This window comes from Etheostoma cragini, chromosome 14 (genome assembly GCF_013103735.1).
Source record: "Etheostoma cragini isolate CJK2018 chromosome 14, CSU_Ecrag_1.0, whole genome shotgun sequence".
NCBI lineage: Eukaryota > Metazoa > Chordata > Actinopteri > Perciformes > Percidae > Etheostoma > Etheostoma cragini.
The window spans coordinates 14,437,240-14,463,628 of NC_048420.1; the positions used below are offsets into that span (position 1 = coordinate 14,437,240).

Genomic DNA, 26,389 nt, shown 5'->3' on the forward strand with positions numbered 1-26,389 from the left:
TGTAAACTTGTGAATTAAAAAAGAAACACAGCTGCTAGCCCATTTTTGTGTATTATAGCCTGTCTGTCTGGATTCAAGCACAGACGGACTGATGGGGAAAAAGAGAAGCATTGCGCAAAAATAATTAATTGGATAAATTAGGTGAAAGAATTAATTAGATTCCCCCTAGCTATAGATCATCTATTTCCAGGCACGTATCTCAGTTTGAAGAGATGAAAACAACTGGGAAACCAGACTGCTCTCATTGTACTGGTGATAATGAAACACTGGGGTTTTTGGCATTATGAAAGTGTCTTAAAACATGTAAGGGTATTATGAATAATTGTTTATCTGCATTTTTATTTTTAGGAAAACAACTCAGGGTTCTGAAACCCCAAACAGACGTTAATGAATCAAGGCAAACCCTGATCTTCTTACTGAGCATGTTACTACTGAAATAGCTGATTATACTTCTAGTAATCTAGTTTAAATGATGTATTCTTCTTTTCTTGCTGTTTTTAAGGTAGGCACTTGGTGAGCTTCCAGGAACCCTCTTACTTTATTATCTTTTTTTAGGCGAAGATTTTGGGAGAGCATCACTTTCATTCAGGTATATATTGCATCTACCTCCGCTGCATGTTGTGTCAGAAATAAGGTTAGAAAAAATGTGTAAGACAGGTCAAGGGACCGGATCTGTGGAGAGGAACTAACTGGCTACTTGTAAGACTAGTGCAATTAGATAAACATGGATGGTGGCTAGACCACTTGGAGGGACATGAAACTGCACATCAAGCAGATACTATGTACATTCACTATGAAGCCTGTTTTAGCAGCTGAGTATCATCTCTTTGCCTGGGCGAGGGTTTGATTCAAAGAGGGCTCAGTAGATTTATGATAGCACAGCCTGATAGGCTACCTTACTGACAGATGCTTAGTAGGTCAACATCAGCATTTAACATTACTTCCATAGTAATGCTTGTTTATTATTAGTAATCAAATGTCCTCTTGCTACGATTAGCTAAGTGTAATCATAAATGGACATTTTTAAATTTATTTTTCACTTGCGGGGATAGATAAACTGAATTCAAAATACTGACCTATATGCCCAGTTTCCATAGCAACTGACAGCTACTTGTACCAAAGAGTAACCTCTTTGCTTGTACGGTAGCTAAAATAAGAGGGCTGAGCCGCTACGAGTCACGCCCCACTTCCCGGTGAGATTCTGTTAATTTTTTTTTCATAATTCTTTCTGAGAATCTGAAACAGGATGATGTTTTCGGTCCAACACACTATCTACTACTATTTTAAGCAGTAACATTTGAAAAACGTGTCATAACCTATCTAAGGTAGAACTAAATCCCATACATATCCCATGAGTCCTTGCGGATGTTGATGGACAAAAGTACAGTGGATATGTATTTTTTTTCCTACGTTCAACAGCAAAACCCATGCATGTACACCTATAATAAACATCCAAACCTTGTACATTTACAGTTATGGGATTTTACAAGCAGTAAACAAAAGACGCATTGAACCAAATGAAGACTGACACAAATATTGTGTTCTGAACGCATTGTTAACTTAATTTAGACTATGTACTAGAGTAGCATTAGGTTGTGTGATACTTGTTATGTATGTTAAGGAAACTTTGAGGAAAAAAAGAGAAATTGTCCACCGACTGAGTTTCCATGGCTTTGGTTTCCTCTAAATTGGGTTGCCCCAGCAACCCTTGACTGACGTCATCCGTCCCAGTGCGACCCTGCTGCTGTGTCTCTGATTGAAGGGAAACCCCGTGGATGAGCGGGAGAGATCATCAGCTGTGCGGCCGGGAATCAGGAACAACATCGTCTAACGACACTCGCAGGTTGGTTCATATTTATTCACCAATGATGGTCGGTAGTATTTTCGATGGGAAATCGTTACGTTTGTTTCGTGTGCTATGGGGATAGACATAGATGGCTGCTTGAATCGTTTGGGCGTAAGAGGAAACCAGTGATGCGCCGTTGCTCAGTCATTGTTCGGAGCTTACTGAATGGGAAGCGTTTACTGCACTTTAACCCATCTATTTCTTTTACACGCTGTGTCTAGAAGGCAGCTTTCGGGTGTAACGTTACCACATTAGCTTTTATAAATGAAGCAACCAAAAACAATTCATGCTGAATGCTCGTAAAACCAACGACTGTCGGTTGTTTTCCGGGAAGCGAAAAAGGGCGTTCACTTTGGACTGAACTAAGCTAGCTAGGTTCCGTTTTATTCCAGTTAAATCGAGTCGGTGACACCATCATTGTGGCTTATCTGTCCATCCCCATCGCTGTTAAGCATTCTTCATATTTCACACTGACAATATTAAAGCCAAAACATATAGCAAGGGTATTTTTTTCGTTTGTATGCATGCCGCACAGAGTACGAGCTCGATGGGCAGGTGTGTGTGTGTGTGTGTGAGAGTGTGTGAGTGAGTGAGAGACAGAGTGAGTGTGTGTGTGTGTGTGTGTGTGTGTGAGAGAGACGTGAAACTGGGTGGCCGACATTCCTCAGAAGGGTGCAGGTGTGTCCGTGCTTGCAAATCTAACTCCCTGATCGTGAGATTTTTTTGAAACGTATTCACGGTTTTGTGTTTCTGCGTTTGTTCAAGGCAGCTAGTAAGTAGTAATCTGCAAATTCTTGTGTTGTTTATGCACTGCAACAGTCCTGCAGTTATCTGATGAAGCAAGGGAATTGTAAAATATGGTAGCTAGGAAGTAGCCTACATAGCTGGCTAGTCACATTGGTGTCATTGGGGGTCTGATCAGCTAAACTAATTTAAAAAACTATGTAACATAGCAATGGATTGAGCAGTGGGTTCACAGAAATGTAAATACAAGTGTTTGTTTTTTTACATGCTGTTAATGCATTTGCATTTATCAAGCCTAAATGCAAAAATAGTCTGCAGATTAATTGATGATTGAAACATTAATTCATGAAAATAATTAGTTGCCGCTAACAACATCTTGAATAGGTCACCTTGGGCTCTGGGAAATTATTTAAATTTTTCAGTATTTCACAACAGCTTGTATTACCCTTTTATTAAATTGCAAAGCCCAGATAGTTGATCTAGAAGTAATCTACAGATTAATGAACTGGATGGCTTTTGTAAATAAAGCAATGTAAAACAGTGGGATGGATGATGAAAATGATAATTTGCTGCAACCATAGTGTAACTTTCTGTTTTCCATATTGTGGCCCAACTGTGCCCTTTCGTTTTTTTTAAACGTTTTTTTTTTTGTGGTTTGTTAATTTCTATCTTGAAATAAATCAGTCTGGAGAAAGTCTTTTTCGGAAGTAAAACCTCTGAACACTTTCTGACTTGGATACCAAGTCAATTTAGTCACCATTGTAAATCAAACGTGGATTGTGTTTAAATCCAAAAAACTAGTTTAAAAAGCTGGTGTGCACAGACCAAAGACACATTTGCAATTGAGAAAAATGCAAGTATTGTGAGAGACACTCATAGGTCATAGCACAAATTAATATGAATATGTGATGATACATAATGTTATGCAAGCCATGCTGACCAATGTACCGAATGTGTTACGGACTTTTGTTCATGTAATATTCACCAAAAAATGTAGAGTACTAGTCAAAGTATATACCCCCTGTTGACTGATTGCTATTCCATTCATAAGTATCTTAATGTACATCTTCATGTATGCTACATGCATACCAGAAACTGAGAAATCAGGTTACGCATGAGCGACATTTTTACATGCACTGTAGTCCTCCATTCAAGATAAATAATCAAATCCCCCCCCCTTTCCCCACCATGTTGCTCCTTTTATTTCTCTCCTTGCACTTGCCCTCCCCCACCACTCTCTTCTGTGTCTTCCTAATCCTTCTCCTGTCTCCCTTTTTTGTCCTTCCCGACCACCTCTCCCCTGGCCTTCCTTCCCAAGCCCACTCAGGAGCCATGGCAGAAAAGGAGGACCTGATACAGCAAGCCAAACTGGCTGAACAGGCTGAGCGCTATGATGACATGGCCGCAGCCATGAAGGCTGTCACAGAGGAGGGCACGGAGCTCAGCAATGAAGAGCGCAACCTGCTCTCTGTTGCCTACAAGAATGTGGTGGGGGCTAGGAGGTCCTCTTGGAGGGTGGTGTACAGCATGGAGCAGAAGTCAAAAGATAATGAAGCAAAGAGTGCACTGGCCAAGGAGTACAAAGAGACGATCGAGAAGGAGCTGAACGACATCTGCAAGGAAGTACTGGTAAGAAGCAGAGACAATGGGATGGAGAAGCGAGTGGAGGGGTGGAAGGAAGTGGAGAGTAAATACTTTAAACCGAGATTGATGGATGGAAAACCAAACAAATTCAGGAGGTGGCATGGAGAAGATGGTTTTTAGTGAGAACTGAAATGGTCTTTTGTTGAGGGAGGGACAAATGGTGAGAAGCAAGTATTCAAAGGGAGTACTCCCCTTAGATATTAAAATGTTATGTGGAAATAAACAGTGACTGTACCTGTGTACAGTGTATGCGTGCACACCACCACCCCCACCACTACCACTGCAGCAACCTGCATTCAGTGCATCTGGCCTGGCCATGGATGTATAGAGCTACATATGTTGCGACCAGTTAATCAAGCTGCCAATTTGTCCAAGTGGCCAATCGTGATACTGCAACTAAACATCCTGTAGAAACCCAGTGTAAACGTATGACAATAAATGTATTCAGCACTGCCGCCCGCTCTTTCTCTTGAGACCGCAACACACCCTTCCAGTCTGCAGTTAAGTGCGGTTACTGGGCAGTATGGCTATTGCCAAGCTCAGTCGATTTGAGATTGAGCATTGGTCTGTGTCTTCTCTGTATTTTCTCTTCACAAGAGATGTGACAAACGTAATTGGATAGTCCTTCAACCAATCAGACCAACGATCTGGGTCACGTAGAAGCAACTGCGGCATTAACGGGTTGCTGTGCTTCGGCGGCGTTCGGTCGGTGGCCGCTATGTTGAAAACAAGAAGCTGCTTGGGAGCTTCTCTATTGTCATCGTGTTAAACTCGCCAATAGCGCGGAAGCTAGATAAGCCAGTCTGTGATTGGTTCCTGCAAAATTGTGAACTGAAGCAGGAGAATTAAATATGCAGGTTTCCAGACCGAGCTGCAGGGCAAAATCAAATCTCTGGCAGAGAGGACGGGGTTTACCCAGTCTAGTTGCAGTGTAGCACAAAACCCTAATTTTACTTTTAAGGATATGAAAAAAGAAAATTTTCTCCTTGAATTGTGATGTTAGCTGTTCACTGAATATGACATGCAAAGCCCCACCCATTTCTAGCAGTAAAGGACATTTTTTATGCATTGCTCCCGGTTTGTGACCCAGGTCGTACCTGAATTGTCATAACAGGGATATACCCACGTTTACTGGCTTGGTTTGAATTTCCAAAAGAAGGGTTGAACATTATGAACACTGTTGAAAAATATTGTGGCGCTATCAGATACAGTTCTGTAGTACGTTTGAACTGACCTGTAACTACTAGGCCAGTTCTGTGTTTAATTCCACACATTTCAACACTAATGTTGCACATCTTCACTTGTAGGACCTGCTCGACAAACATCTGATCCCCAATGCTAAGCCTGCTGACAGCAGTGTCTTCTACCTGAAGATGAAGGGAGACTACTACCGCTACCTGGCTGAGGTGGCCACTGGAGAAAAAAAGGAGGGTGAGTAAAGGCCCCCTCAAACACCCACCCGACGGCTGACCGGCAGTTGGACTGACTGCCCCCCCAAGTTGGCCCAAAAAATGGCCTCGAAAGAGAAAAAAAAGTGCCTCGGTGCCAAAGCGATGCTGACTGCAGCTGATTGGATGAATACATCACAAGGGTCTGGTTTCTCTGGAAATTCAAAGCCAGACTGTCATGGCGGCTTGTTCAGCATATTTTACTAAAATACTTCACCGAAACGTGTTTCGGAAAACGTTTTAGGCGAGAAATAACTCTCAGAGTTCATTATCGGATTGGTGTGTCAGGGCCTTGTGATTATGACGTTTTGTCATCATACAAAGCTATTAGCCTCTCCATCCAACTCTTGTGCAGTTCCTCGAGGACTATGCGCAGCACAGGGAGATTATGCTCCGGGTTCATGCCGCGGTACACTAGACCTTTCAAACACAAAGATTTAAATGGTGCTACAGTTAAAAACGCACACCGCTATGCGACCCATAGCAGATTGTTTTTATGGCAATAGGCTTTTGCACATCTGTTGGACGGATGGGACAAATGTGTGCTAATTAATTGTCCTTAGAAATTGTTTTTAAGATAAAACCACGCTCACTTCAGGTGTTTGTGGCTAGAACACTGACACCCGGACACACTGAAAAGATATTGATCTTCTAGAATGTATTCCATTTTTCAAAGGCCTAACCATGACAATGCACTTTTAAAACAGGATATTTCTTTGATTTTGAGAATTTTTGTCATCTTAATTTAGTGTTGAATGATTATTGGCAAAGTGCAAAGAGAAAATGAATGTAGTTCTCTAGTAAAAAATGCTGTACATTCATGGGCTTCGGCTTCTCACTTGGGAGAAATTGCTAATTTTTTATGTGGCAGTAAACTGAAAATGACAGTTTTAAACTTTGGACAAAACATTAATTGGGGCAACTGTAATTGTTATTGATATTTTCATTTATTCAGATGGTGCGGCGAAAACGCACGTCTTTAGGTAGTGTTGCTAGGCTGTGGCGGTGGGTGCCGCAGCGGCCTTCTGCGATAATTTGGTTAAAATGTTTGTAACCGGCGATGAGTCAGTTTTGAGGCTGATTGAGAGTCCCGTACAGGAAACGGCACTGCTTCTGTCGCTGCCACAAAAAAGTTTTATCTATAACACCATGTGGATGAAAAATTAAAACACACACTGAACTGCCCAGGAGTTTGTGTAACAGCTGAATGCTTGCCAAACAACAAAGCACAGTTGCTTTGTCTTGTCAGAAATGGGTCGTTTCAGTGACACTCACACCGCTGTACCACCCTGCGGAAAACCACTGGATAATGCAGCTTGAGGAGCAGGAACATAACATCATGCATACACAAATGGTGCACATTGGAGTGTACTTCTGTCCTGGTCACAGTTACAAAGTAATGTAAACAAACCTCAAGAGATTAATTTTCAAATTTGAAAAATCTGCTTCCTGATTGGTCTATCTTTCTGTGTGCAGAAATCATCAGTAGTTCACGAGCTGCCTACCAGCAGGCCTTGGATATCAGCACCAAGGAAATGCAGCCTACACATCCCATCCGCCTAGGCCTCGCTCTTAACTTCTCTGTCTTCTACTACGAGATCGTCAACTCCCCCGAGGAGGCCTGCAAACTGGCCAAGGCGGTAAGAACCGACCTCCTCTCACATTAGTGATTTATTTGTTTGTTTTTGATTCTAGTTCCATTTGGTTTTGCCCTCTAAAAGACGAATTTTCCTTTAATTGGTGAAATGTATGAGGTTAACATGGTTCTGTTGGACTGTAAAAAATGAGTTTACTTAAAAGCAGAGGTGTTCATTTTGGTGTTTGACTGAGACTTGCTCACTGTGTCCATCCAGTACGGGGGTTGGATACAAGAGGAATGCTACAGGCCATTTTCACAGCAAGTTTTAACTTCTCATAGTAGCTAAAGTACAGGTGCTGCTCATTGGTTTACAAAATTCCAGGAATATTCAAGGTAGAAACATTCCATGGGAATTAACAGGAACAGACGAAATCCAATAATTTGCCAGATAAATCAATTCTCAAATAGATACAATGTGTCATGTGGTGAGTTAGCTAGCAAGTTTACTAATGGGAAAATTTGAGCAACAATGTGTTTTGTGTGCAGACGTAGGGTTTAAAGTGAAACACCAATAAAGAACAAATATATTAATATAAACTTCTCAATTAACATGCTTAATCAAGCTACTACCCCCACACAGCTAGCTGGTGAACTAGCCAAAGGTGGTGACAAGTTATAGACTGGGCTATGGGCTGCTATCTGCTGGTTAACTGAAATATATCATAAAATATATTTCTCTCATGTAACTTATAGACGGTGCAGTAGTGTGGGTGTAACAATGCACGGTGTAGGCAGTGCATTGTTACAATTCAATTAAATGAGCATAACTTAAACCAGAACATACTACAAGACCTAGTATTGCTTTTTGTTTTTGCCATGTTTTTTTATGTTTAGATCTTAAGACCTAAATATTGTCCAAGGACCTGTTAACACGTTCTCCGATCCTAACAGGCCTTTCATTGTTGAATTATAAAGGACAGGTGTACTGAAAAAATAAACCAATTAAGCATACACGTTCGTAGCATCAGTCGTAAGGTTATTCCCAAAGATTGGAGCTATGCTGCTGTGCCACCATAAGTGTTATAACAATGAGAAGAACCTGTGTTTCAGATGTGTATTTCTGTCATCATTCTCAAAAATCTTTGCAAGCCCTGAGTTGTTGTTGGTCTGCTACATTTAACTCAATGCAGTATGTTGTGGATTGTTACGGTCTTGAACTTTTCAAATGTACCCTTTTTAAAACTGTACGATATTAATGGCTGTTTGCTTTTTTTCATTTTTTTTAATCAATTCATTGTCTTTTCATGTTCGCCCTGTCAGAATGTATTTAAATCATTTCATGTCCGTGTATTTACAATCTTATTTGGAAACCTACACACTGGTATTTGGAAGCACTGATGGCTGTTTCTGTCTCGTCCAGGCCTTTGACGAAGCCATTACCATGCTGGACTCCCTCAACGGTGAATCCTACAAAGACAGCACCTTGATCATGCAGCTGCTCCGTGACAATCTGACAGTGAGTGTCTCGTCTTCATCTCCCTGCATCTCAGCGTTGTCTTATACTTTCACTTTCCTGCTGTCTCTTATCTCTGTACTGGATTGGTTGAGTTTCACACTACTCATCAAACTCTTGTATTTACATATTTGAGATGCATATTTGTTTACCGTGGTTCTTAGCCTACACTCATCCCAGTATGCTTTTGCTTTGTTGCAGCTGTGGATGTCAGACGCCCAGGGTGAAGGCGAGGGTGAAGGAGAAGAGACGGAGCCGGTGGCTGATAAGAACTGAACTTCGGAAAAAAACATGAAAAACACACATTTTTTACCTCTCACCAGCCTAAGTTGTGTGTGTGTGGTTGTGTGTGCACATACATGCACAGATATGTATGTTTACACTCCACTCACAATGTGTAAAGTACAGTATGTGTGTGCAGATACATTGAAGTGCGTGTGTGTGTGGTAATTGTATGAGCACCCCCACAGAGAAAAGAATGGAACAGATCTTTCTTTTGAGCATTACTCATTGTGTCAACCAGTGGATGTTTATTTTTTGTTATTTTTGTCCATGGTTTAAGTCCAGTTGAAATCCCTCCTTAGATCCAAAACAGCCCCATTCTCTTTAACCTTATTCACTGTAGCAAACTACTGCTGTTGCAGGAAACGCAGACAAAAACACCTCTAAATGTAATTTTGATAATTTGTATGTTTTTACTTGAACTCAACATTTACAATCTTTGTGACACTTAGGTCTAAAAAATCCTTTTGAAGCACGTAAACTGTAAAAAAAATAAATAACTGTCAGCGGTCTGAATTTACTAAATTTTAGGTTTCATCTGACAGAATAGTGATGATATAGGTGGCAGAACTTACCTCGGTAAAGATCTATTACCATATTGCTTGTATCCATCCCGCCCTGTCAGTGTCCAGCGTAGCAGGTAGTGTTTTTATGGAGGGTACATGTGTCATGGCTCAGTGGGTTCTATGTGCATTCAGATGTTGGAAAGGTTTTCTGTATGAAAGGCCACTTGCGAAAACTGTAGTTAGATTTTAGTTGATCGTTTTCTTGGGAGGACAACATTGCATTTCACTGACATCTTTTCACTCTCGGTGAAATGTTTAGACTATAATTTCCTGCAATTTTCCATAACACACAACAAGGTATAGACAGCCTAAGATAAAGTGAACAACTTGACAAAATGGCTCGATACTGTAACTTTTGATATTTTATCTTTTCAGCAGTGCAGAGGATACTTTTGCCATGTGCTTTTATGTGGCTTTCTACTCCTTTCTATTCAGGTGTTTTGTATTTTCTTTTGGTGTATTTTATTCCCTTTGACTCATGATTTGACTCCTGGAATGTATGTGGTTCTCAGTAGTAAGGTGTGAGGGTTAGCCGTGCTTTGAAACTGGCAGTTTTTGCTTAGGATTTAGCTTGAACCAGTTGGTTTACAGTAACATTTACCTTCCTTGAAATGACATTGTGAAAAGACAAACTAAAACAATGCTAACTATAAACTGATTATTAAAGTAACTTGGTAGAAAGCTGCATTATGACCATTAGTAGTCCAAAGTAGTGCCAGTTTATTCTATTACAGTACCTTGGTTTTAAAAAGATGGGATGCAGGATTCAGAATTTGCAAGTTAAACTCTGAGTACGTTATTTGGTTATGTGCTTTCATGTAAGTGGAATTAAAAACATTAAAATTAAGTGTGCTGTGCTGTTTTTTTTTGCCCTCTGTACATGTGGAATGACAATTTTACATTGTATTAATGCAGGAAGCTGAGTTAGGTCTCTGTTGGTTCATCAGCTCAGTCTGCCTAAATGTACCATGTCAGCTGCTAACATCAAGACATCCTTTGATCATAGTGATCTGAAAATGCCCCTATGTTAAAGCTAAGAACTGAGGCCAGTCACCTAGGTTCTGGTGAATTAAAAATACAACAAGAAGTAAAGCATCTTGAAAGATGCAGAGTTCTGGTTTGATTTTTAGATGGACACAAGCTTTTTACTCATAACACTGCCCTCTGCAGATGGAGATGGCTTTGAAGGGCAATGTCTGTGGTGCATGTGTTTGTTTTAAGATAACTGACCAAAATCTTTTAATCTATCTACACAAACTTAGAAATAATTTTTCCATCCCTACTGAGAAAAAATTTGACTAAAAACCAAGTCCACCCTAACGTGAGAGATGACAAGGTGCCAAGTCTCTTGATTTGATGTTTGCATAGCCTACATGTCAAACACTAATCTAATCTTTACAGCCATGCCGATCATATCACACTGTTGTTAACCTTTAATATTTATAAGCAATAGTAAGCCTATCACATTATGTAATTCAGTGACATCTGAGCAATTTAGTTCTGATCAATGGCCTTAAAGATTGACAAATCTAGTGAAGTGAGTAATGTGGCTCTGTCTTTCATTTTCACTATGATAGCAGCTGATAAGGCCCATGTGAGTTACACAACCGCATATGCTGTGTAATGGCTTAACATCACACTTCTGTAAACAGGGTACATTTACAGTGTGAATGATTTGTGTGTGATGCATTGCTTCATATGGCATCTGCTCAACAACTATACACTCTTAACAAATGAGGAATGTCATGCGTTGTGTTGCGTCAAAACGTCATTCCCAGTGCATGACAAGCCCATGACATTCCCTGAGCTGGCTATTTAGCAGCGAGAATATTTGTGTGATTATGTGCCGCATGCAGATACTAACCACTGCGGCTGATTTCATGTCGTTTCCATACAGCATCACTAAGCAAAGGAGTATTGTGGTCAACACAATATGTCGATTTTAGCCTTCAACAATACGTTTTTACCACACACTATGATTTCATCATCATGCGTACAGTTGTGGTCAACGCCCCTTTGTTGCCTTTTTTCAACTACACTGGAAGATGATTGGTCCATTTTGGTGACGCGACCACTAGTATATATTAGACAACTTTCCAATGTTATCCTCCCCTCAACCCCGACTGTCAGTGCTGTGTGAGTGCGTGTGTGCTCCTGAGCTCGCTCGGCACACATTCTAAAAAAAAAAAAAAAAAAATACAAAAAAAATTCAAAACGTAAAAAAACCAAAAAATCTTTTTTCTTTTTGTAACAACGGTGAAGCTGGTGTAGACATTCGAGGACTGGACGGTAACGTATAAGAAGGGGCAGTCTAACGTTAAATACGAACGACATTCTTTTTCAGTCGACGTGTTACTGGTTCACATGCGAGGCTAAGGAACGTTAAAATGCTTTTATCATTGTGTCATATTTGAAGGAGTTGTAATACCATTAGAAGTCGACATTGTGTCATTTTATCATATTAATCTTCTACATTTTAATCAAAAACCCTTCAACTGACAAGCCAACGGTTAACGTTGAACGTTACCCATCAGCATTCTGCCCCGAACTGACGTGACGTTAGTGTCCGTTGAGAATCAAGCATTCGAAAACTTTTTTTCGTTAGGAAAATCCGGCTTTGACCGAGTATTTTGCTAGCCTCCTTGGCCAACGATAATGAACCCCAGTGCTCCCAGTTATCCCATGGCCTCCCTGTATGTCGGGGATCTGCATCAAGATGTGACCGAGGCCATGCTATACGAGAAATTCAGCCCAGCCGGAGCTATCCTGTCGATCAGGGTCTGTAGGGACATGATCACCCGGCGTTCCCTTGGATACGCCTATGTCAACTTCCAACAGCCAGCGGACGGTAGGTAATTTATTAAAAATACCGACATTTATGTGAGGAAAAAAATGTTTTTAAAATTGACAGGCGGTGACGAGTGAAAGCTAGCCTCTTACCACTAAGTTACACGTGACTGAGGCCGACATGTTGTCGGTAGACTGTAGCAGGGTCTCCTCACTTGTACCTCCCAGCAGTGGCGTAGCAGAAAAGCACCAAGTCCGCCCTGGCCTGCCTGCCTGCCTGCCTGCCTGCATGCCTGCCTGCCTACCCCCCATGTAGCTAGAGATGTAACAGTGGACAGTAACTGAAGTGCTATTGTGCTAGCTAGCTGTCAGATGAACACTAATTGCCTCTTTATCTCTGTTGTGTCAGGACAACTCCCCAACTGTTGAGCCTAAAGTGTTGACAACAGTTTAATTAATGTATCTCCCCAGAATACTTGCCAGTCAACTTTTTTATGACATGAACATTAATCTTTATTTGTAAAGAAAAAATAGTAATTACTAAAAGTGTTAGAATATGTCAGCCCACATACCTAGAAGCCAAGTATATATTCTCCACAAAACATTTTCTACATTCCCCTGATAGGAGCATACTGTCTGCAGCCTTCTGTTTTTCTTGGGTGTGATTCTTTATGCTCTGTTATCTGTGCCAGTGTATGTAGCTTGCTAACTGTTACAGTTCTATAATATCCTGGTAATGTCATCAGTATACCATGTTATTGTTTTGTAATCTACTGTCTTTTTTTATCCTTCCCTTCGTTGGCTTGTAGTTATTCAATAAATACTTCTTGACACACAGTCAGTTTAAATGGCTTACTTGATTAAAAACATTTATTGTCCTATTACAGTATTTTAATTATATTCAGAGGCAACATAGAATAATAATAGAGCTGTAACAAAAAGTAAACTTTATTAAATGTGTCCTGATCTGAGTGGGCAAGCTCTCAGAGATTGCTAATGCAGTTGTGCTGACGTACTTATGACTGGAAAGGAAAGTAGAAAAATGCTGGAACACCTACTGTCAAGCTGCCCTAGAGCAAGGGACTAAAAGGAAGGTGACACCATAAAGAATCAGCAGATGTTAATATATTAAAATTGTGGGCCATATTTTTCTTTAGAAACTTGGAATGGTTTTATTTGGATTTCCTGCAACCCTTATGGTCTAGAAGCCCCCTTAAGACTGTTATATCCAGCACTTGAAGATGTAGATATACTAAATCATCTAGCTCCTGTGTTTTGTCCTGCAGCCGAGCGTGCACTGGACACTATGAACTTTGATGTGATCAAGGGGAGGCCTGTGCGAATTATGTGGTCGCAGCGGGATCCGTCACTGAGAAAGAGCGGTGTGGGAAACATCTTCATCAAGAATCTTGACAAGTCCATTGACAACAAGGCTCTGTATGACACCTTCTCTGCTTTTGGCAACATCCTGTCATGCAAGGTAAAAGACTAGCGGCCAACTACCCTTCTTGTTGTATCTAACCTAAAACCTGGATACAGTCACCATGACCATGACTGTCAACTGTCATTGTTATGGTGCAGCATTGTGAGTGCAGGTGTCATTTGCATGTGTGTGCTTTGTAAATGTCCTAGATTTGTTTGCATTATAGTTTCCCTGTGCCCTAAAATCATTCCATAAATGGAATAATTAAACATTGACCGCCATAAACTCTGGGCCTAACATTAATTGACTAATTCATATTAATTTCTAATATTAGTTAGTACATTAATATTAGAAATATCAACTGTACATAGCTTCCCAGAGCAACTCTACAACATACTACATAGAAATGGGAAATAAGGTTTTAACAGTCACACAGTTGAAGACATTCTGGACTTGTTTTTCAATACAAGAAACTTCACAATAAAAAGTCAGTTTCAGAAAGGGAACTATTATTTCAGGTACGATCCACGAGGCAGTTCAGGTTTAATAAACTGCATGTGTGTGTCTGTGGCTTAAAAGCAGCATGTCTTTTTTTCATTCTCTAAGGTGGTTTGTGACGAGAATGGCTCTAAAGGCTACGGCTTTGTGCATTTTGAGACTCAGGAGGCAGCCGAACGAGCCATTGAAAAAATGAATGGCATGCTGCTGAATGACCGAAAAGTGTAAGTGGATGTTTTAACTAGTTTTAAACTGTGGTGCATACTAATGTGTGAAATGGAGGTAAAAAAGACTTTGTTCAATGACTTGGTCTGATTGAAGGTTGTAAAATGATGCTTCCGCACTTTTCACAAGATGATTGAATAGATTTGTGGCAAACGAAGACTACTACCCTATTATATGCATAATGCACGTAGTGGGGCAGTGTATACTACTCAAAGGGGTTTTCCTGACTCAGAATAAGCTTTTTTTTGGGGTGGGGGGGGGGGACTACACACACAACAGTAAGCAGGATCTGTTTGTAAACAGTAAAGGCAGTGAGTCTGTTACCTTATTTGACAGAAATGTATATGCATTTGCCTATTATTTCTGACAAGTTGATAAACAAAATTATTATGCTTGAGTAAATTAAATTACTCAAAATTAAACCCAATCAACAAAACTGCTTTAAAAACTATACTAATATAAAAAACTGAGATAAAGGGTTTGCCAAAAATTCCCCTATGCAGGAAAACACTGACTTAGAATAGGCTTAATGATGCTGTCATAGTTCATACCATAGACTGTATTTAAAGATGGACGCTTGATGGCTCCCCAAACTGAAGTCAAAACATCTCAATTCTCCCTGGTGGCTGGCAGTAGTTGTAGTTGTAGTAGCAGTTGTAGTAGTAGTTGTAGTAGTAGTAGTAGTAGTAGTAGTAGTATAATGTCATAATTAACAGGTGTGATAGACCTGCGTTTGTTTGTGCGGGGCCTCAATACTGAGGCTCCACCATCTATAGTCCATATCCACAACCTTCCATTTAAGGGATTGCTCCAGTGCCGCAGGAAATTCTGCCAGATATATCTCTTTTAGCCGATTGGTTAGATTCAGGCATGAAGAGTGAGAGTGGTTAGGGTAAGAATACCAGGGTAAGGCAATCGGAGGTAGAGTAGGGCGGGTCATGCATTTGCCATCCCAGGAAAAGAAATGGCACATCCGGGACATTTTGGCTTCACCTTTGTACAGTGGGAGGAAGTGGAGATGTGTTGTCCATTTTATATATTTTGATTCATGCAGGTTACTATACTACATACACCATTGGCTTTGCAGTTTTAGCATTGCTATAAATGTATATTAAATTTAGATGAATGTCCATTTCAACACAGATTTGTAGGTCGCTTCAAATCTCGCAAAGAGCGCGAGGCTGAGCTGGGTGCCCGAGCCAAGGAGTTTACAAATGTCTACGTCAAAAACTTTGGTGAAGACATGGATGATGAGAAGCTGAGGGAAGTCTTCAGTAAATACGGTCAGTCAGGGTATCCATATTTCAGGTAGCTCTTTGAAATTAGTCTTCCACTGTTCATACATTAACAGTGTTTTCCTCTGCAGTAAAACATTAAGGGGTCAAATACAGTCATTAAAGTTGGTCTCTCTGTTTAGGAAACTCTATGAGTATCCGAGTCATGATGGATGACAGTGGAAAGTCTCGAGGCTTTGGGTTTGTCAGCTTTGAGAGACATGAGGATGCCCAGAAGGTAAGAGTTTTACCACCTAGAAATGTCCACCATTTTGTAACACTGTTAGAACAAAAAGGAAGTACAACTTTATTGTTCAGCCGAGGCTGGAAAATCTTTTTTGGTCTCACCAAAAAAGAGAAAAAACATCAGATTACAGATAAAAACATTACATTAATGCAAACATACACACAGTGTACTATATCCTTTCTCTGGTGGAAGGTGCAGATTAGTGCATCTTATACATTAGGTTTATTGCACTAGGTATGAAAGGTCGACTAAGTTTCTTGTTTTCTACAGGCAGTGGATGAGATGAATGGAAAGGAGTTTAACGGCAAGCTCATCTACGTTGGCCGCGCCCAGAAGAAGGTGGAGCGACAGACGGAGCTCAAACGCAAATTTGAGCAAATGAAACAAGACCGCATGACTCGCTACCAGGTCCATTCCTCTTTCAAATTCACAAGGCCTTTTTGTGCCAAAATAATGCCTCATAGTTGTATAATAAATCCATTCCAATCAATCACTTCAGTCATATCATCTGGTCAATATTGAAAGGCTGCAGCTTTGTCAAATTCGGTGCTCCCTCCTTGGTAGGTTGCACTGGCCAAAATGGCTGCCACAGTGACTCTGTAGTTCATGGGCCCCACATTTCTTCACCATGGATTCTGGGGATAAATATGTATTACAGACAAATACTTTAGATAAACAGTAGTGACATTTTTTTAGTCCATTGACATTGGACTATTTTTGCCTAAAATCTAGTGTTTTCCAAAGTAAACACAAAAGTTAACATTACTTTTGTCTTATTTTTAGGGTGTTAACTTGTATGTCAAGAACCTTGATGATGGAATTGACGATGAACGTCTGCGAAAGGAGTTCACACCGTTCGGCACAATAACCAGTGCCAAGGTAGGAGCTCAGCTGCAAATCTTCTGTTTTAAAGATGGCTGAGAATTGACTTTAATTTACCAGTGTCCAGATTACTTAATTTGTTTGATTTGACTCTCACTCTCAGGTCATGTTGGAGGGTGGGCGCAGCAAAGGTTTTGGCTTTGTCTGCTTCTCGTCCCCAGAGGAGGCCACCAAAGCGGTGACAGAAATGAATGGGCGCATTGTAGCGACTAAGCCGTTATATGTGGCCTTGGCCCAGCGGAAAGAGGAGCGTCAAGCCCACCTGACCAATCAGTACATGCAGCGCATGGCCAGTGTGCGTGCAGTACCAAACCCAGTCATCAATCCCTATCAACCAGCCCCACCCTCCGGCTATTTCATGGCAGCCATACCTCAGGCCCAGAACCGCGCTGCTTACTACCCAGCTGCTGGGCAGATAACCCAGCTCCGCCCGAGCCCACGCTGGGCCACCCAAGGTGTCCGTCCACAACGTGAGTATTTCGTCCCTTCTGAGTTGTCATTTTAAAAGCACATTTGTTTGTAGGCTACTTGTACATGAAGCCACTATGTTTTTGTCTGTTTATAGACTTCCAAAACATCCCGGGTGCTATGCGTCCCTCTGCACCACGCCCTCAGACCTTTGGTGCCATGCGTCCAACAACCCAGGTGCCCCGCATGATGTCTGCACAGCGTGTCGGTCAGTCACCTATACTTAATCAATAGTCTGTCTGCGCATCAAATACAGTTCAACTGTGGCTAAGCCTGCTACTTGTCTTTGTATTTGTTTCTGTCCCCCTGTTGGCTTCTCTTGCAGCAGCTCAGACCATGGGCCCCCGGCCGGCCACCGCAGCTGCTGCTGCTGCAGCAGGAGCCGCTCCTGTGCGGGGAGTCCCTCAGTACAAATATGCCGCAGGAGTCCGCAATCCCCAGCAGCACATGCCTGCTCAGCCACAAGTCACTATGCAGCAGGTAGGAATTAGCACATTAGTTTTTTAAGCCAGACTTGCTGACCAATTCTGCCCTCCACATGAGGAAAATGTTCAGCGTGGATGTGCAATCAAAATAGACTTTTAATTCCCTCCCCTCAGCCTGCTGTCCATGTTCAGGGACAGGAGCCTCTGACAGCCTCCATGCTGGCCGCTGCGCCACCACAGGAACAGAAGCAGATGCTGGGTAAGAGTAGTATGTGTAGTAGATAGTATGTATACCATTTCAACTTTCCATTTTTTTTGTTACTCCTTCATGCAGTCTGTGCTACCTCTATCCCCAGCTAAGAAAACCATACCGCCACTATACCTGCTGTACTGTATATTGTTTATAACACATGTATTTACATTGTGTTGTCAGCAACTGGCCCTTTGGGGTAGAGCCCGATATATCGGAGGGACGATATTATTGGCCAGTATTAGACTTTTGTATCTGTACAATTGCTGGTTAATAAAAAAGTGTGTATGTTATATGTTTGTGTATGTGTAATAAATAAATGATTCAGATAAAATGAATATATAAATAAATATTTAAAAAAATTAATAATAAAGATAAATAAACGGACGGTAAACGATAATATGAGCGTTGGCATTCCATTGCTTGTCCACCAGAGGGCGCTCTACAAGGTCCCTGTTTGCAGCACTGATACTTTTCAGTTTGTTGTGTTTTAATTAGGGACTTTAAGTTTGTATTTTTATACATTTTATTTATGAGAACTTTAATACAGTTTGATGTTCCTCTGTTTTGTTGTGACAATACAACAAATTATTATCTTATTATTATTATTATTATTTTTATTTTTATCTGTTTTGTTGCAGGTTTTGGGATTTTATTTTTTTATATAAATGTATTTTGGATTTTTACATAACCAAATATTTGTACCGGTATCGTCGTTAAAAATCCTTTATCGGTCGGGCTCTACTTTGGGGAGTGATAATTACATTCTGTATTAAACCTCTGTATCTGGCACTCCTCTAGGTGAGCGTCTGTTTCCACTGATCCAGAACATGCACCCAAGCCTGGCAGGGAAGATCACTGGCATGCTGCTGGAAATCGACAACTCAGAGCTGCTCCACATGCTGGAGTCCCCAGAGTCTCTCCGCTCAAAGGTAAGTACTTAAATTCATTAATATTGACAACGCTCCTTTGGTTGTGTCTCTAAAGATATAAAAAGGACAGCAAAATGCATAGAGCACTTTCTGTTCTTAATCTAAACGTCCCGGGAAACATTTCCACCAAAGGATGTAAGATTAAGTGCAAGCATGCATCTTCGCTAGTTAGCAGCCATTTTGAAGATACAAGAAAAGGTGGATCTGGTGAAAGCTGAGCTCTTTTGAAATCCCACCATGATGTTGCAGTGTTGCTAGCATTCAATAATTTATTCTTTGCAGGTGGATGAGGCGGTGGCTGTGCTTCAGGCCCACCAGGCAAAAGAGGCCGCCCAGAAGACCGTGCCAAATTCAGCTGGTGTACCGAGTGTCTAAGGTATGACTAGTTTTCCAGAACTACTTAAACAATAGGAGGACAGTGTTGACAGAAGATTATGACTTTTCATGATGACATTGCCAAAATAAAAGCATGCCCCCCCTGGCATTTAGTATAGAGAAAAGTTAGACCTTATTAGTGTAACTGATCAAATTATTGTCTTTTGTTTTCACAGGAGCAGGGAACCGCGAGACCAGCTTCACCGATGGACAAAAAAATTAACAGTGAAAAAATTGAAAATACACAAAACAAAGTAAAAAAGAAGTCAAATGCTATATTAAAAAAACAAAAAACAAAACAATGGAAACAAGTCTTCAGCCAGGTCTATAATGAACAGAAACACCAGGCCTGGTGTGCTGAGTTAAAAAGAAAAAATACACTAAAAAGAGAAAAAGTTTAAAATAAAAAATGATCAGTTCATGAGGGGTTTTAGAGAATTCTGTGGCAATCTAAAATTTAAAGCATTCCTTTCTGCCATTTTATCCCTTTTAAATGAGTTTTGGGCTGTAGGAGCCTGTTATTGTCAGATTTCCCTTGCTTTGCTTGCTTAAATAAAAATAATAAAATAATCCATCTGCTTCTGTTGTTGGCTGTTAGTGAAATTACAGATACTGCTCCTATAACTAATACCAACTTGATCTTGATGAGAGTTTCTAAATGTGTTGGCCTAAACCAAATACTTCAGATCTCCAATGGTAAAGTGTTCAAATGAGACACACACATATACACACACAGAATTGACACAGTAAAGTTGTGTTTGATGTTTAATTGTGCTTTGAGACAGATGATAATGTCAACAATTACTGAAACACATCTTAGGCTCCTGGACTTCTTCCTGCACTTTCAGGCTAGCCGTCAGATGCAAGATGGTATTGTGGTGGCACATTGCATCTCTCTTAGTTGTCGATGGCCTTGGTCTGCTCCGTCAGCTTCTGGAAGATTGACTCAAGTTGCTGCTTGAAGTTATCGCTTTGGAGCTGAGCCTGCACGCTGGCGGCCAGGGGCTTGATCTGCTCCTCGACGCTGGCGGAAACAGTCTTCAGCTGCTCCTGAATCTGAGAAAACAGGGGTTCCAGCTGAGTTTTCTTGTCCTCCATGAAGGTCCTGTTGAACATGACAAAACCACCATACGTAAAAATCAGAAGTACACTGGTTATACTTGCACATTACAGGGCTGTCTCTGTTAGGATCATGTGTCCTGGGATACTAAAAATCAGGTCTGATTTTTATTGTGTGTATATATTTATTATTACTGATGCAGCAACTACTCCGTATACAGCTTGGTAGTTCAATATATATAATGAATCATACATTCCTACACTAGATATAGATTATGTTAAATCTTAGGTAAGTTCTTTCCCTCTGAAAGTACAAGCAAAAAGTAGCATAACATGGAAAAGTACAAGTACTTCTTACAATACTAATGTGCTAATGCTGAACTATTTTTACAGGGTTTTCTGTGTGGATATGTGCATGCCTTCCATAAATATTGAGAGGTTGTAGAAGTTGCAACTCCTGGATTGGCCTTTATCAATGGACAAGGTTCAGTGTGGTCAGCAGCAAGTAGATTTGCGTCGTTGTGAACGCGAGTCATGGCTTTGCGTGTCGAGGCTTCGCTGTACTCACTGAGCCTGGTTTGCCAGGTCCTGGTTGCTTATAATCCCAGTCAGTTCCTGTACCATCTTGTTCTTCATCTCCTCAAAGTACCGAGTGAGGCTTTCAAGATTGGAAGCATCTTGTGCAAAGCTTCCTGTGGGTTTCAAAGACAAAACAAAATCAGTAATTAGGTAAAACTGTAATACAAACTACTTGCACATTCAAATTTGGAGAAGTGAAGGTCATACCTTGTGCAAGAGCAAGCAGAACAACGGCTGCGATAAGGCAGAATTTCATGGCTGCTGAGTGGAGTAGACCTTCAAAAACAAACATCCTTTCATTATTATGTATGGTTAATAATGATATCACCTGATGTCAATATGCTTCATGTTCCTCTGTCTTATCTTTGCTCTTTTTCAATTTAAACCTTCCTTACAATTTCCTTTTTAAATTAAAAAAAGACATCTATCCATCGACATGTTTTTTTTCCAAAGTTGAATGTTGCGCAATCAGATGTCTCACTAATTAAAAGTTCTTGCATTTTCTATTGCCAGGCCGCCTTTTTCCTCGTGAGGTAATAAATAAGTAATTTGTATTTGATTAATTTTATTTGTCACATGAAATCATACGGGGTAAAATTCCAGTGAAATGTTATCCCATTTCATTGCTTTAATTTAAGAGCAAAACAAATAACACGATTTTTAAACTGCTACACCCCAAATAGATTCATCTGCTCTGGGAAAGAAAATTTTCATAATGTTGTAGCCTATGTCGATTAGAAGCTTTTATTTTTGATCATTCGCTTAGGTGCCTGGAATTGAATTTGCTAAAAGAAAGTTGTTCTAATAATAATAATTTCTACTAAAATATGAAAAGGAACTTATCACTTCAATTAGTTTAGTGTTATTTTAGACCATGCTGGATACTACTGTGCTGCTTTGAACTAAACACCTCAGTGCTGAATGTTTCATTCATTCATTTATTTAATCTTTTTCAATTTTGAATAAAGATTGAATGCAATTAAAGAAAGAAACTAAATAAAATAAAATGACTTGTCAAAGGTCATCATACACAGCAGTATGGATCACATGTAATCCATACTAGTGTCATAGTCAGGGGCGTTGGACTGGAGGGAAAAGGGGGACTGTGTACTCAGGGCCCTCATGTGAGGAGGGCCCAAAAAAGATGTTAGAATGAATAGCTGTGGCTGCCGGTTGAGGGCCTACAGAGAATGCCTTTCTCCAGGGCCCAGATTTTGTGCTATGCCCCTGGTCACAGTCAGGTTAAATGGCATATTAGTTGTAAGTCTAGATAGCAGGTTGCAACATGCTTTGGAATTTGGCAGTAATGTAAAGTGTACAGCACATTGTTTAGCAAATGGGCTGCAACAAAGAGACACAACAACAGGGACACAATAATTAACCCTGTTCTGGAGTTAAACATGATCTTTATATATTTTGATCTAGATATCATTTTCAGTGTAGCCTACAAAAATACCAACGTGTGCTGTTTCATTTGAACTTTGTGTGTTGTCCCTTAAGGACCTCCGTTGCAAATAATAACAATAATAATGTATCCTTAATTAGTCCCACAAGGGGAAATTAAAATTTACACTCTGTTGTTGTTACATACAGGCCTGAATTACACATACATGCTCAGGTCCTATCCATGCACCGATGGAAAGATGCCAGAGTGTGGGGGCTGCCCATGGGAAACGGTTGGGGGTTTGGTGTCTTGCTCAAGAGCACCTTGGCTGTTCCCAGAGGTTACTGGCACCCCACCAGCTAGCAGTCCACCACCATACTTTTGGTCCATATGTGGACTTGAACAGGCAACCCCTTCGGTTCCCAACCCAACTCCCTACGGCCTGAGCCGTAAAGTTTAAAAGTTAAAGTTCGCGCCAATAAATACTTATAAAAGATTGAAAGGGATTGAGACTTTCAGCTACACATAGCTGGTTGTTTATACAAGTGTTTTCCTTTAATATCTGAGTCATACTAAGAAACTGTTTACTTTTACTGAGTTACAGCAACCATTGACAGTTTTACATTCAAATACTACTAATTGCTTCAGTGTATAAAATGCAGTTTAAGCCCATAAGAACATAAGATTAACAGACTTAGACTCACCTGTAGTGCAGGAGAATTTGGAGTGGAGGGTGCCTTCCTGTAGGACTCCTACACTTCTTATAGTCCCGCATGGTGATGCAGCCCTGTCGTAATGTAAATCTGATTGGACAAGATAAAAAAACAAAACATTATCATTGGATGTTTGTGCCTATAAGGAAATCACAGCATCACTGACCCTTGTTGTTCATTCTGCCACCTGGCCAACTAAACCAAAGTCCAACAGTCCCTTCTGCTGACTGTCCAACGTCAGTGTGCATCTTATCATATTGATTAAATAAAACACTTAATCACCGGTAACAGCACCATCATTATGACAGCAGCAACACGTCCGAACTTTTAATATTGCCACATCATCTTCAACCAATACGATAACAGATAGACAGTGGTGTTTTTACTCTGCATTTTAGTCAACTAATGTGGTTGTAAATACATTCATATTTATTGTTAAAGCATGCATTATGTAACTTTTGTTTTTGAAATTACATTATTATTAGTAGTATTATAGAATCAAACTTAATGTAGATGGTTATGTGCTTGTTTTCAGTCATTTACTTTTCGATTTTTTTAGGGTATTTTTACATAGCACTTATGATCTCTGATTGATGGATTGAGGTGATCTGTGTTGCTTTAATGTTGAGGTATAAGTATTTGTATAAAGGTCTGTTAAAATGTCACAAACTAGGCTACAAATGCTGTGGTATGTGGCAGTAGTCCATGATATGTGCCTTTCCCATTGAAAACAAACATTAAATGAAAGATATAAATGTAAGCATGCTATAAAATGAAAGTTGTATGTTAAGGGAATTTATGATCACTCCTAAGAGATCCTTGTAAAGGCTTTGTAAAGCATTCTTTCTTGGAAACCATGCTAACAGCGGCTCTAGGGATCTGTCGGCCCGCCAGTTTGGTGCAGACTGAAATATCGTATAGCCTGTTAAACTAACTGTTAAATGGACTGGCACACAATGTGGTAGAGACTTTCATGGTGTCCAGAAGATGAATCCTAATGACTTTAAAGATCTCTTTACTTTTCATTTATCGCCTCCAGCATGTTGATATTTGTATTTTTTAGTGAAGTATCTGAACAACTATGTGATGGATTTCCGTAAAATCTGGTATAGGCATTCATGCCCCTTAGGATGAACTGAAATCACCTCGATCATCCCATAATTTATCAGGTCAACATTGCAATGAGTCCAGTGAATTGAATTGAAGTGAATTGAATTACCTGCAAAACTAATTACATATCAATCAGCCTCAGCTGTACTTTGTGTTTTGTGTTAAACGTTAACTTTTAGCTTAAATCGGCTGCTTTAGTACAGACTCACAGAATTGCTAACATGGCTGTGGACTATTGTTTTCTAATTACTTGCTTACTTATTACATATTGAACTTTAACCTTGAACTTTATTGTGAGGATGTACTGTATGTCTGCTTAAATAGGTATTAAATTAGGATGTAGAGACCAGTCTCGTGTTTAAGCAAATACAAAACCTTTTGTTTTGACATTTAAGACGTATTAGTTTAATTTAATGGACAGACAGAAAGTACAGGATTGAAAACTATTCTCTAAAAAGAAAACAAGAGTTGTTTTTTCTAAAAACACTGTGGTCTCTGTCAGCTGCCCTTATGTATGACACTCGTGAATGTGGATGTAAACCTTCTACCTTTGGTTTACATCCATCAGGGTGTAACTGCTACCAGTCTATCTTTATGGCTGTTGTAAAGTAATTCATTATTAGCCCCACTCCACCCAAGTCAGTAATTAACAGTTCTAGACAGCCGAGAAATACGAATACGGGGAGAATGCCGGAGAAGTGAACACAAACAACACAGGCAGTTTAATAAAACTTGAACAACAATCCCATGAGTCTCTTTTTATCTAGTGGGAAAGCCCTGCACTGGAGTTTTAAACAGCAGATTTTTACTATAAAGCTCGGATCAAAACCAGATGTGGGAATGTCTTCTCTCTGTCCAGAGGACTCCCCCTGGTGGAAACAGCAATAAGGTTGTCTATGTATCTCAAATCGGTCCTCTAAAAAAAAAATGCAAGGCAGACATGGACAAACCTAAGCAGAAGGAGGTGGTAAGGACAGTTTGGCATAGAACAAGAAACGAGAAGATATAAAGCAGAGAAAAGTTAACTGAGGATCTTTAACTTACAAAGAGAAGTAAAAAAACCTGGAAAGAGTGCTTAATTATAGTATTGGATTATTATTGTTGCAGTAACATGTAGCAGTTTGATGTTTTGTATGGAGCTAACTGAATCATCTTTTATCATATTTGATAAACTCTAATGTTTTTAATCTGTAAAGTAACTACAGCTGTCAGACACCAACCCTAGCATTACTTTTATACACATATAGTGGAACATATAGTCACATTGGTATGTCATTACAAGTTAAAGTCCCCAATCACCCCAATTATTGGAGTGTTTTACTTCAAATTGTTATTTAACTGAAACCATCTGAGAGTTTTAGAGGGGGAATGTCGTTTGGCTGCAACGGCTAACTACTCATAGGCCTACTATACCTTCTGTAGTTGTTTTTGATGGAAAATCTTAGTAGCTACACCACCAGGTACATGCAGTATAGCAGAGTAAAAAAGTACAATAGTTGACTCTGAAATGTAGTGAAGTATGACTGTAAAGTAGCATAAAATGGAAAATCCTAAGTAAAAAACCTCAAAATTGTATTAAAGCAAATGTACTTTCCACTACTGGATTCTGTCAAAGTCAGACATTTGACATGTCAGCTTACTTTGATGAAAAAAACATGTTTAGGCTGGGTGTTAGTTGTAATGATAGTAATTTGATCAACAGTGAGAGAAAGAAAAGATGAAAAGAAATGGGGTATGGGAGGAAGGAATGGGGGGGGGGGAGTAAATGGCTGCAAACAGCAGCAAATACACACACACACACAAACTACACAATAGAAAACTGGAGAACAACATCAGTGTCCAAATGTCACAGCTGCATAGCTGAGGTTGCACTGAGGTAATGAAATGAGAGCACGCCCTCCAGTGAGCCAAACATTCATTACAATTGTCACAAATGACTGATTTTCCTTTGTGTTGTTTACTCTAAGGTAAAGAACAGGCCACATCTCAAATGTTAGGTTTATGTGAGATGTTCAGTCCCTCTGTCTACTTGAATTGTTTTTGAGTTAGAATTTAGTGTTTTGTTGCAGATTCAGCATTGAAAAAAAGATACTGTTCATGCAAATGCTCCACAGTTCTTCCTCCACACTCATCTGG

General features: G+C 40.1%; 3 protein-coding genes and 1 non-coding gene across 6 annotated transcripts; 3 read left to right on the forward strand and 1 right to left on the reverse strand.

Moving 5' to 3' along the window:
• Positions 1 to 1,578: 1,578 nt before the first annotated feature.
• On the forward strand, positions 1,579 to 10,466 carry LOC117956655 (14-3-3-like protein). Of its 2 annotated transcripts, none has more exons than XM_034891834.1 (6): positions 1,579 to 1,843; positions 3,909 to 4,219; positions 5,542 to 5,665; positions 7,159 to 7,322; positions 8,682 to 8,777; positions 8,976 to 10,466. In XM_034891834.1, exons 2-6 carry the CDS (start codon positions 3,923 to 3,925, stop codon positions 9,048 to 9,050), a joined length of 756 nt encoding a protein of 251 aa, XP_034747725.1. In that variant the 5' UTR covers positions 1,579 to 1,843; positions 3,909 to 3,922; the 3' UTR covers positions 9,051 to 10,466. The 2 variants fall into 2 exon arrangements, with proteins under 2 accessions (XP_034747725.1, XP_034747726.1); XM_034891835.1 differs by lacking the exon at positions 1,579 to 1,843 and adding an exon at positions 2,594 to 2,618.
• A 1,811-nt stretch (positions 10,467 to 12,277) lies between these two features.
• Positions 12,278 to 19,789, forward strand: LOC117956273 (polyadenylate-binding protein 1A-like). 2 transcript variants are annotated; one of them, XM_034891245.1, is made up of 14 exons: positions 12,278 to 12,470; positions 13,696 to 13,889; positions 14,439 to 14,554; positions 15,699 to 15,838; positions 15,973 to 16,067; positions 16,347 to 16,484; positions 16,860 to 16,955; positions 17,062 to 17,428; positions 17,524 to 17,634; positions 17,752 to 17,906; positions 18,026 to 18,110; positions 18,903 to 19,033; positions 19,316 to 19,409; positions 19,585 to 19,789. In XM_034891245.1, the coding sequence occupies exons 1-13, from the start codon at positions 12,278 to 12,280 to the stop codon at positions 19,406 to 19,408; spliced, it is 1,914 nt and encodes a 637-aa protein (XP_034747136.1). In that variant the 3' UTR covers position 19,409; positions 19,585 to 19,789. The 2 variants fall into 2 exon arrangements, with proteins under 2 accessions (XP_034747136.1, XP_034747137.1); XM_034891246.1 differs by having other exon boundaries at positions 17,755 to 17,906.
• On the forward strand, positions 16,604 to 16,740 carry LOC117957369. Its single transcript, XR_004659488.1, has one exon. It is a non-coding gene; the product is annotated as a small nucleolar RNA SNORA5 (small nucleolar RNA).
• Positions 19,790 to 20,160: 371 nt separating the features above from the next.
• On the reverse strand, positions 20,161 to 23,249 carry LOC117956276 (type-4 ice-structuring protein LS-12-like). The gene is made up of 4 exons (XM_034891249.1): positions 23,135 to 23,249; positions 21,254 to 21,322; positions 21,036 to 21,159; positions 20,161 to 20,513 (listed from the first exon to the last, which is right to left on the reverse strand). Exons 2-4 carry the CDS (start codon positions 21,300 to 21,302, stop codon positions 20,306 to 20,308), a joined length of 381 nt encoding a protein of 126 aa, XP_034747140.1. The 5' UTR covers positions 21,303 to 21,322; positions 23,135 to 23,249; the 3' UTR covers positions 20,161 to 20,305.
• Between the last annotated feature and the right edge of the window lie 3,140 nt (positions 23,250 to 26,389).

Coding starts and splice junctions, on each gene's coding strand:
- LOC117956655 (XM_034891834.1), top strand. CDS start 3,923: ATGGCAGAAAAGGAGGACCTGATACAGCAAGCCAAACTGGCTGAACAG. Junction 4,220..5,541: donor ACATCTGCAAGGAAGTACTG/GTAAGAAGCAGA, acceptor CTTCACTTGTAG/GACCTGCTCGACAAACATCT. Junction 8,778..8,975: donor TGCTCCGTGACAATCTGACA/GTGAGTGTCTCG, acceptor GCTTTGTTGCAG/CTGTGGATGTCAGACGCCCA.
- LOC117956273 (XM_034891245.1), top strand. CDS start 12,278: ATGAACCCCAGTGCTCCCAGTTATCCCATGGCCTCCCTGTATGTCGGG. Junction 17,429..17,523: donor CCAAGGTGTCCGTCCACAAC/GTGAGTATTTCG, acceptor GTCTGTTTATAG/ACTTCCAAAACATCCCGGGT. Junction 17,907..18,025: donor CACAAGTCACTATGCAGCAG/GTAGGAATTAGC, acceptor CCCTCCCCTCAG/CCTGCTGTCCATGTTCAGGG.
- LOC117956276 (XM_034891249.1), bottom strand. CDS start 21,302: ATGAAATTCTGCCTTATCGCAGCCGTTGTTCTGCTTGCTCTTGCACAA. Junction 21,160..21,253: donor TCTGCTTGCTCTTGCACAAG/GTATGACCTTCA, acceptor TGAAACCCACAG/GAAGCTTTGCACAAGATGCT. Junction 20,514..21,035: donor GACCTGGCAAACCAGGCTCA/GTGAGTACAGCG, acceptor CATGTTCAACAG/GACCTTCATGGAGGACAAGA.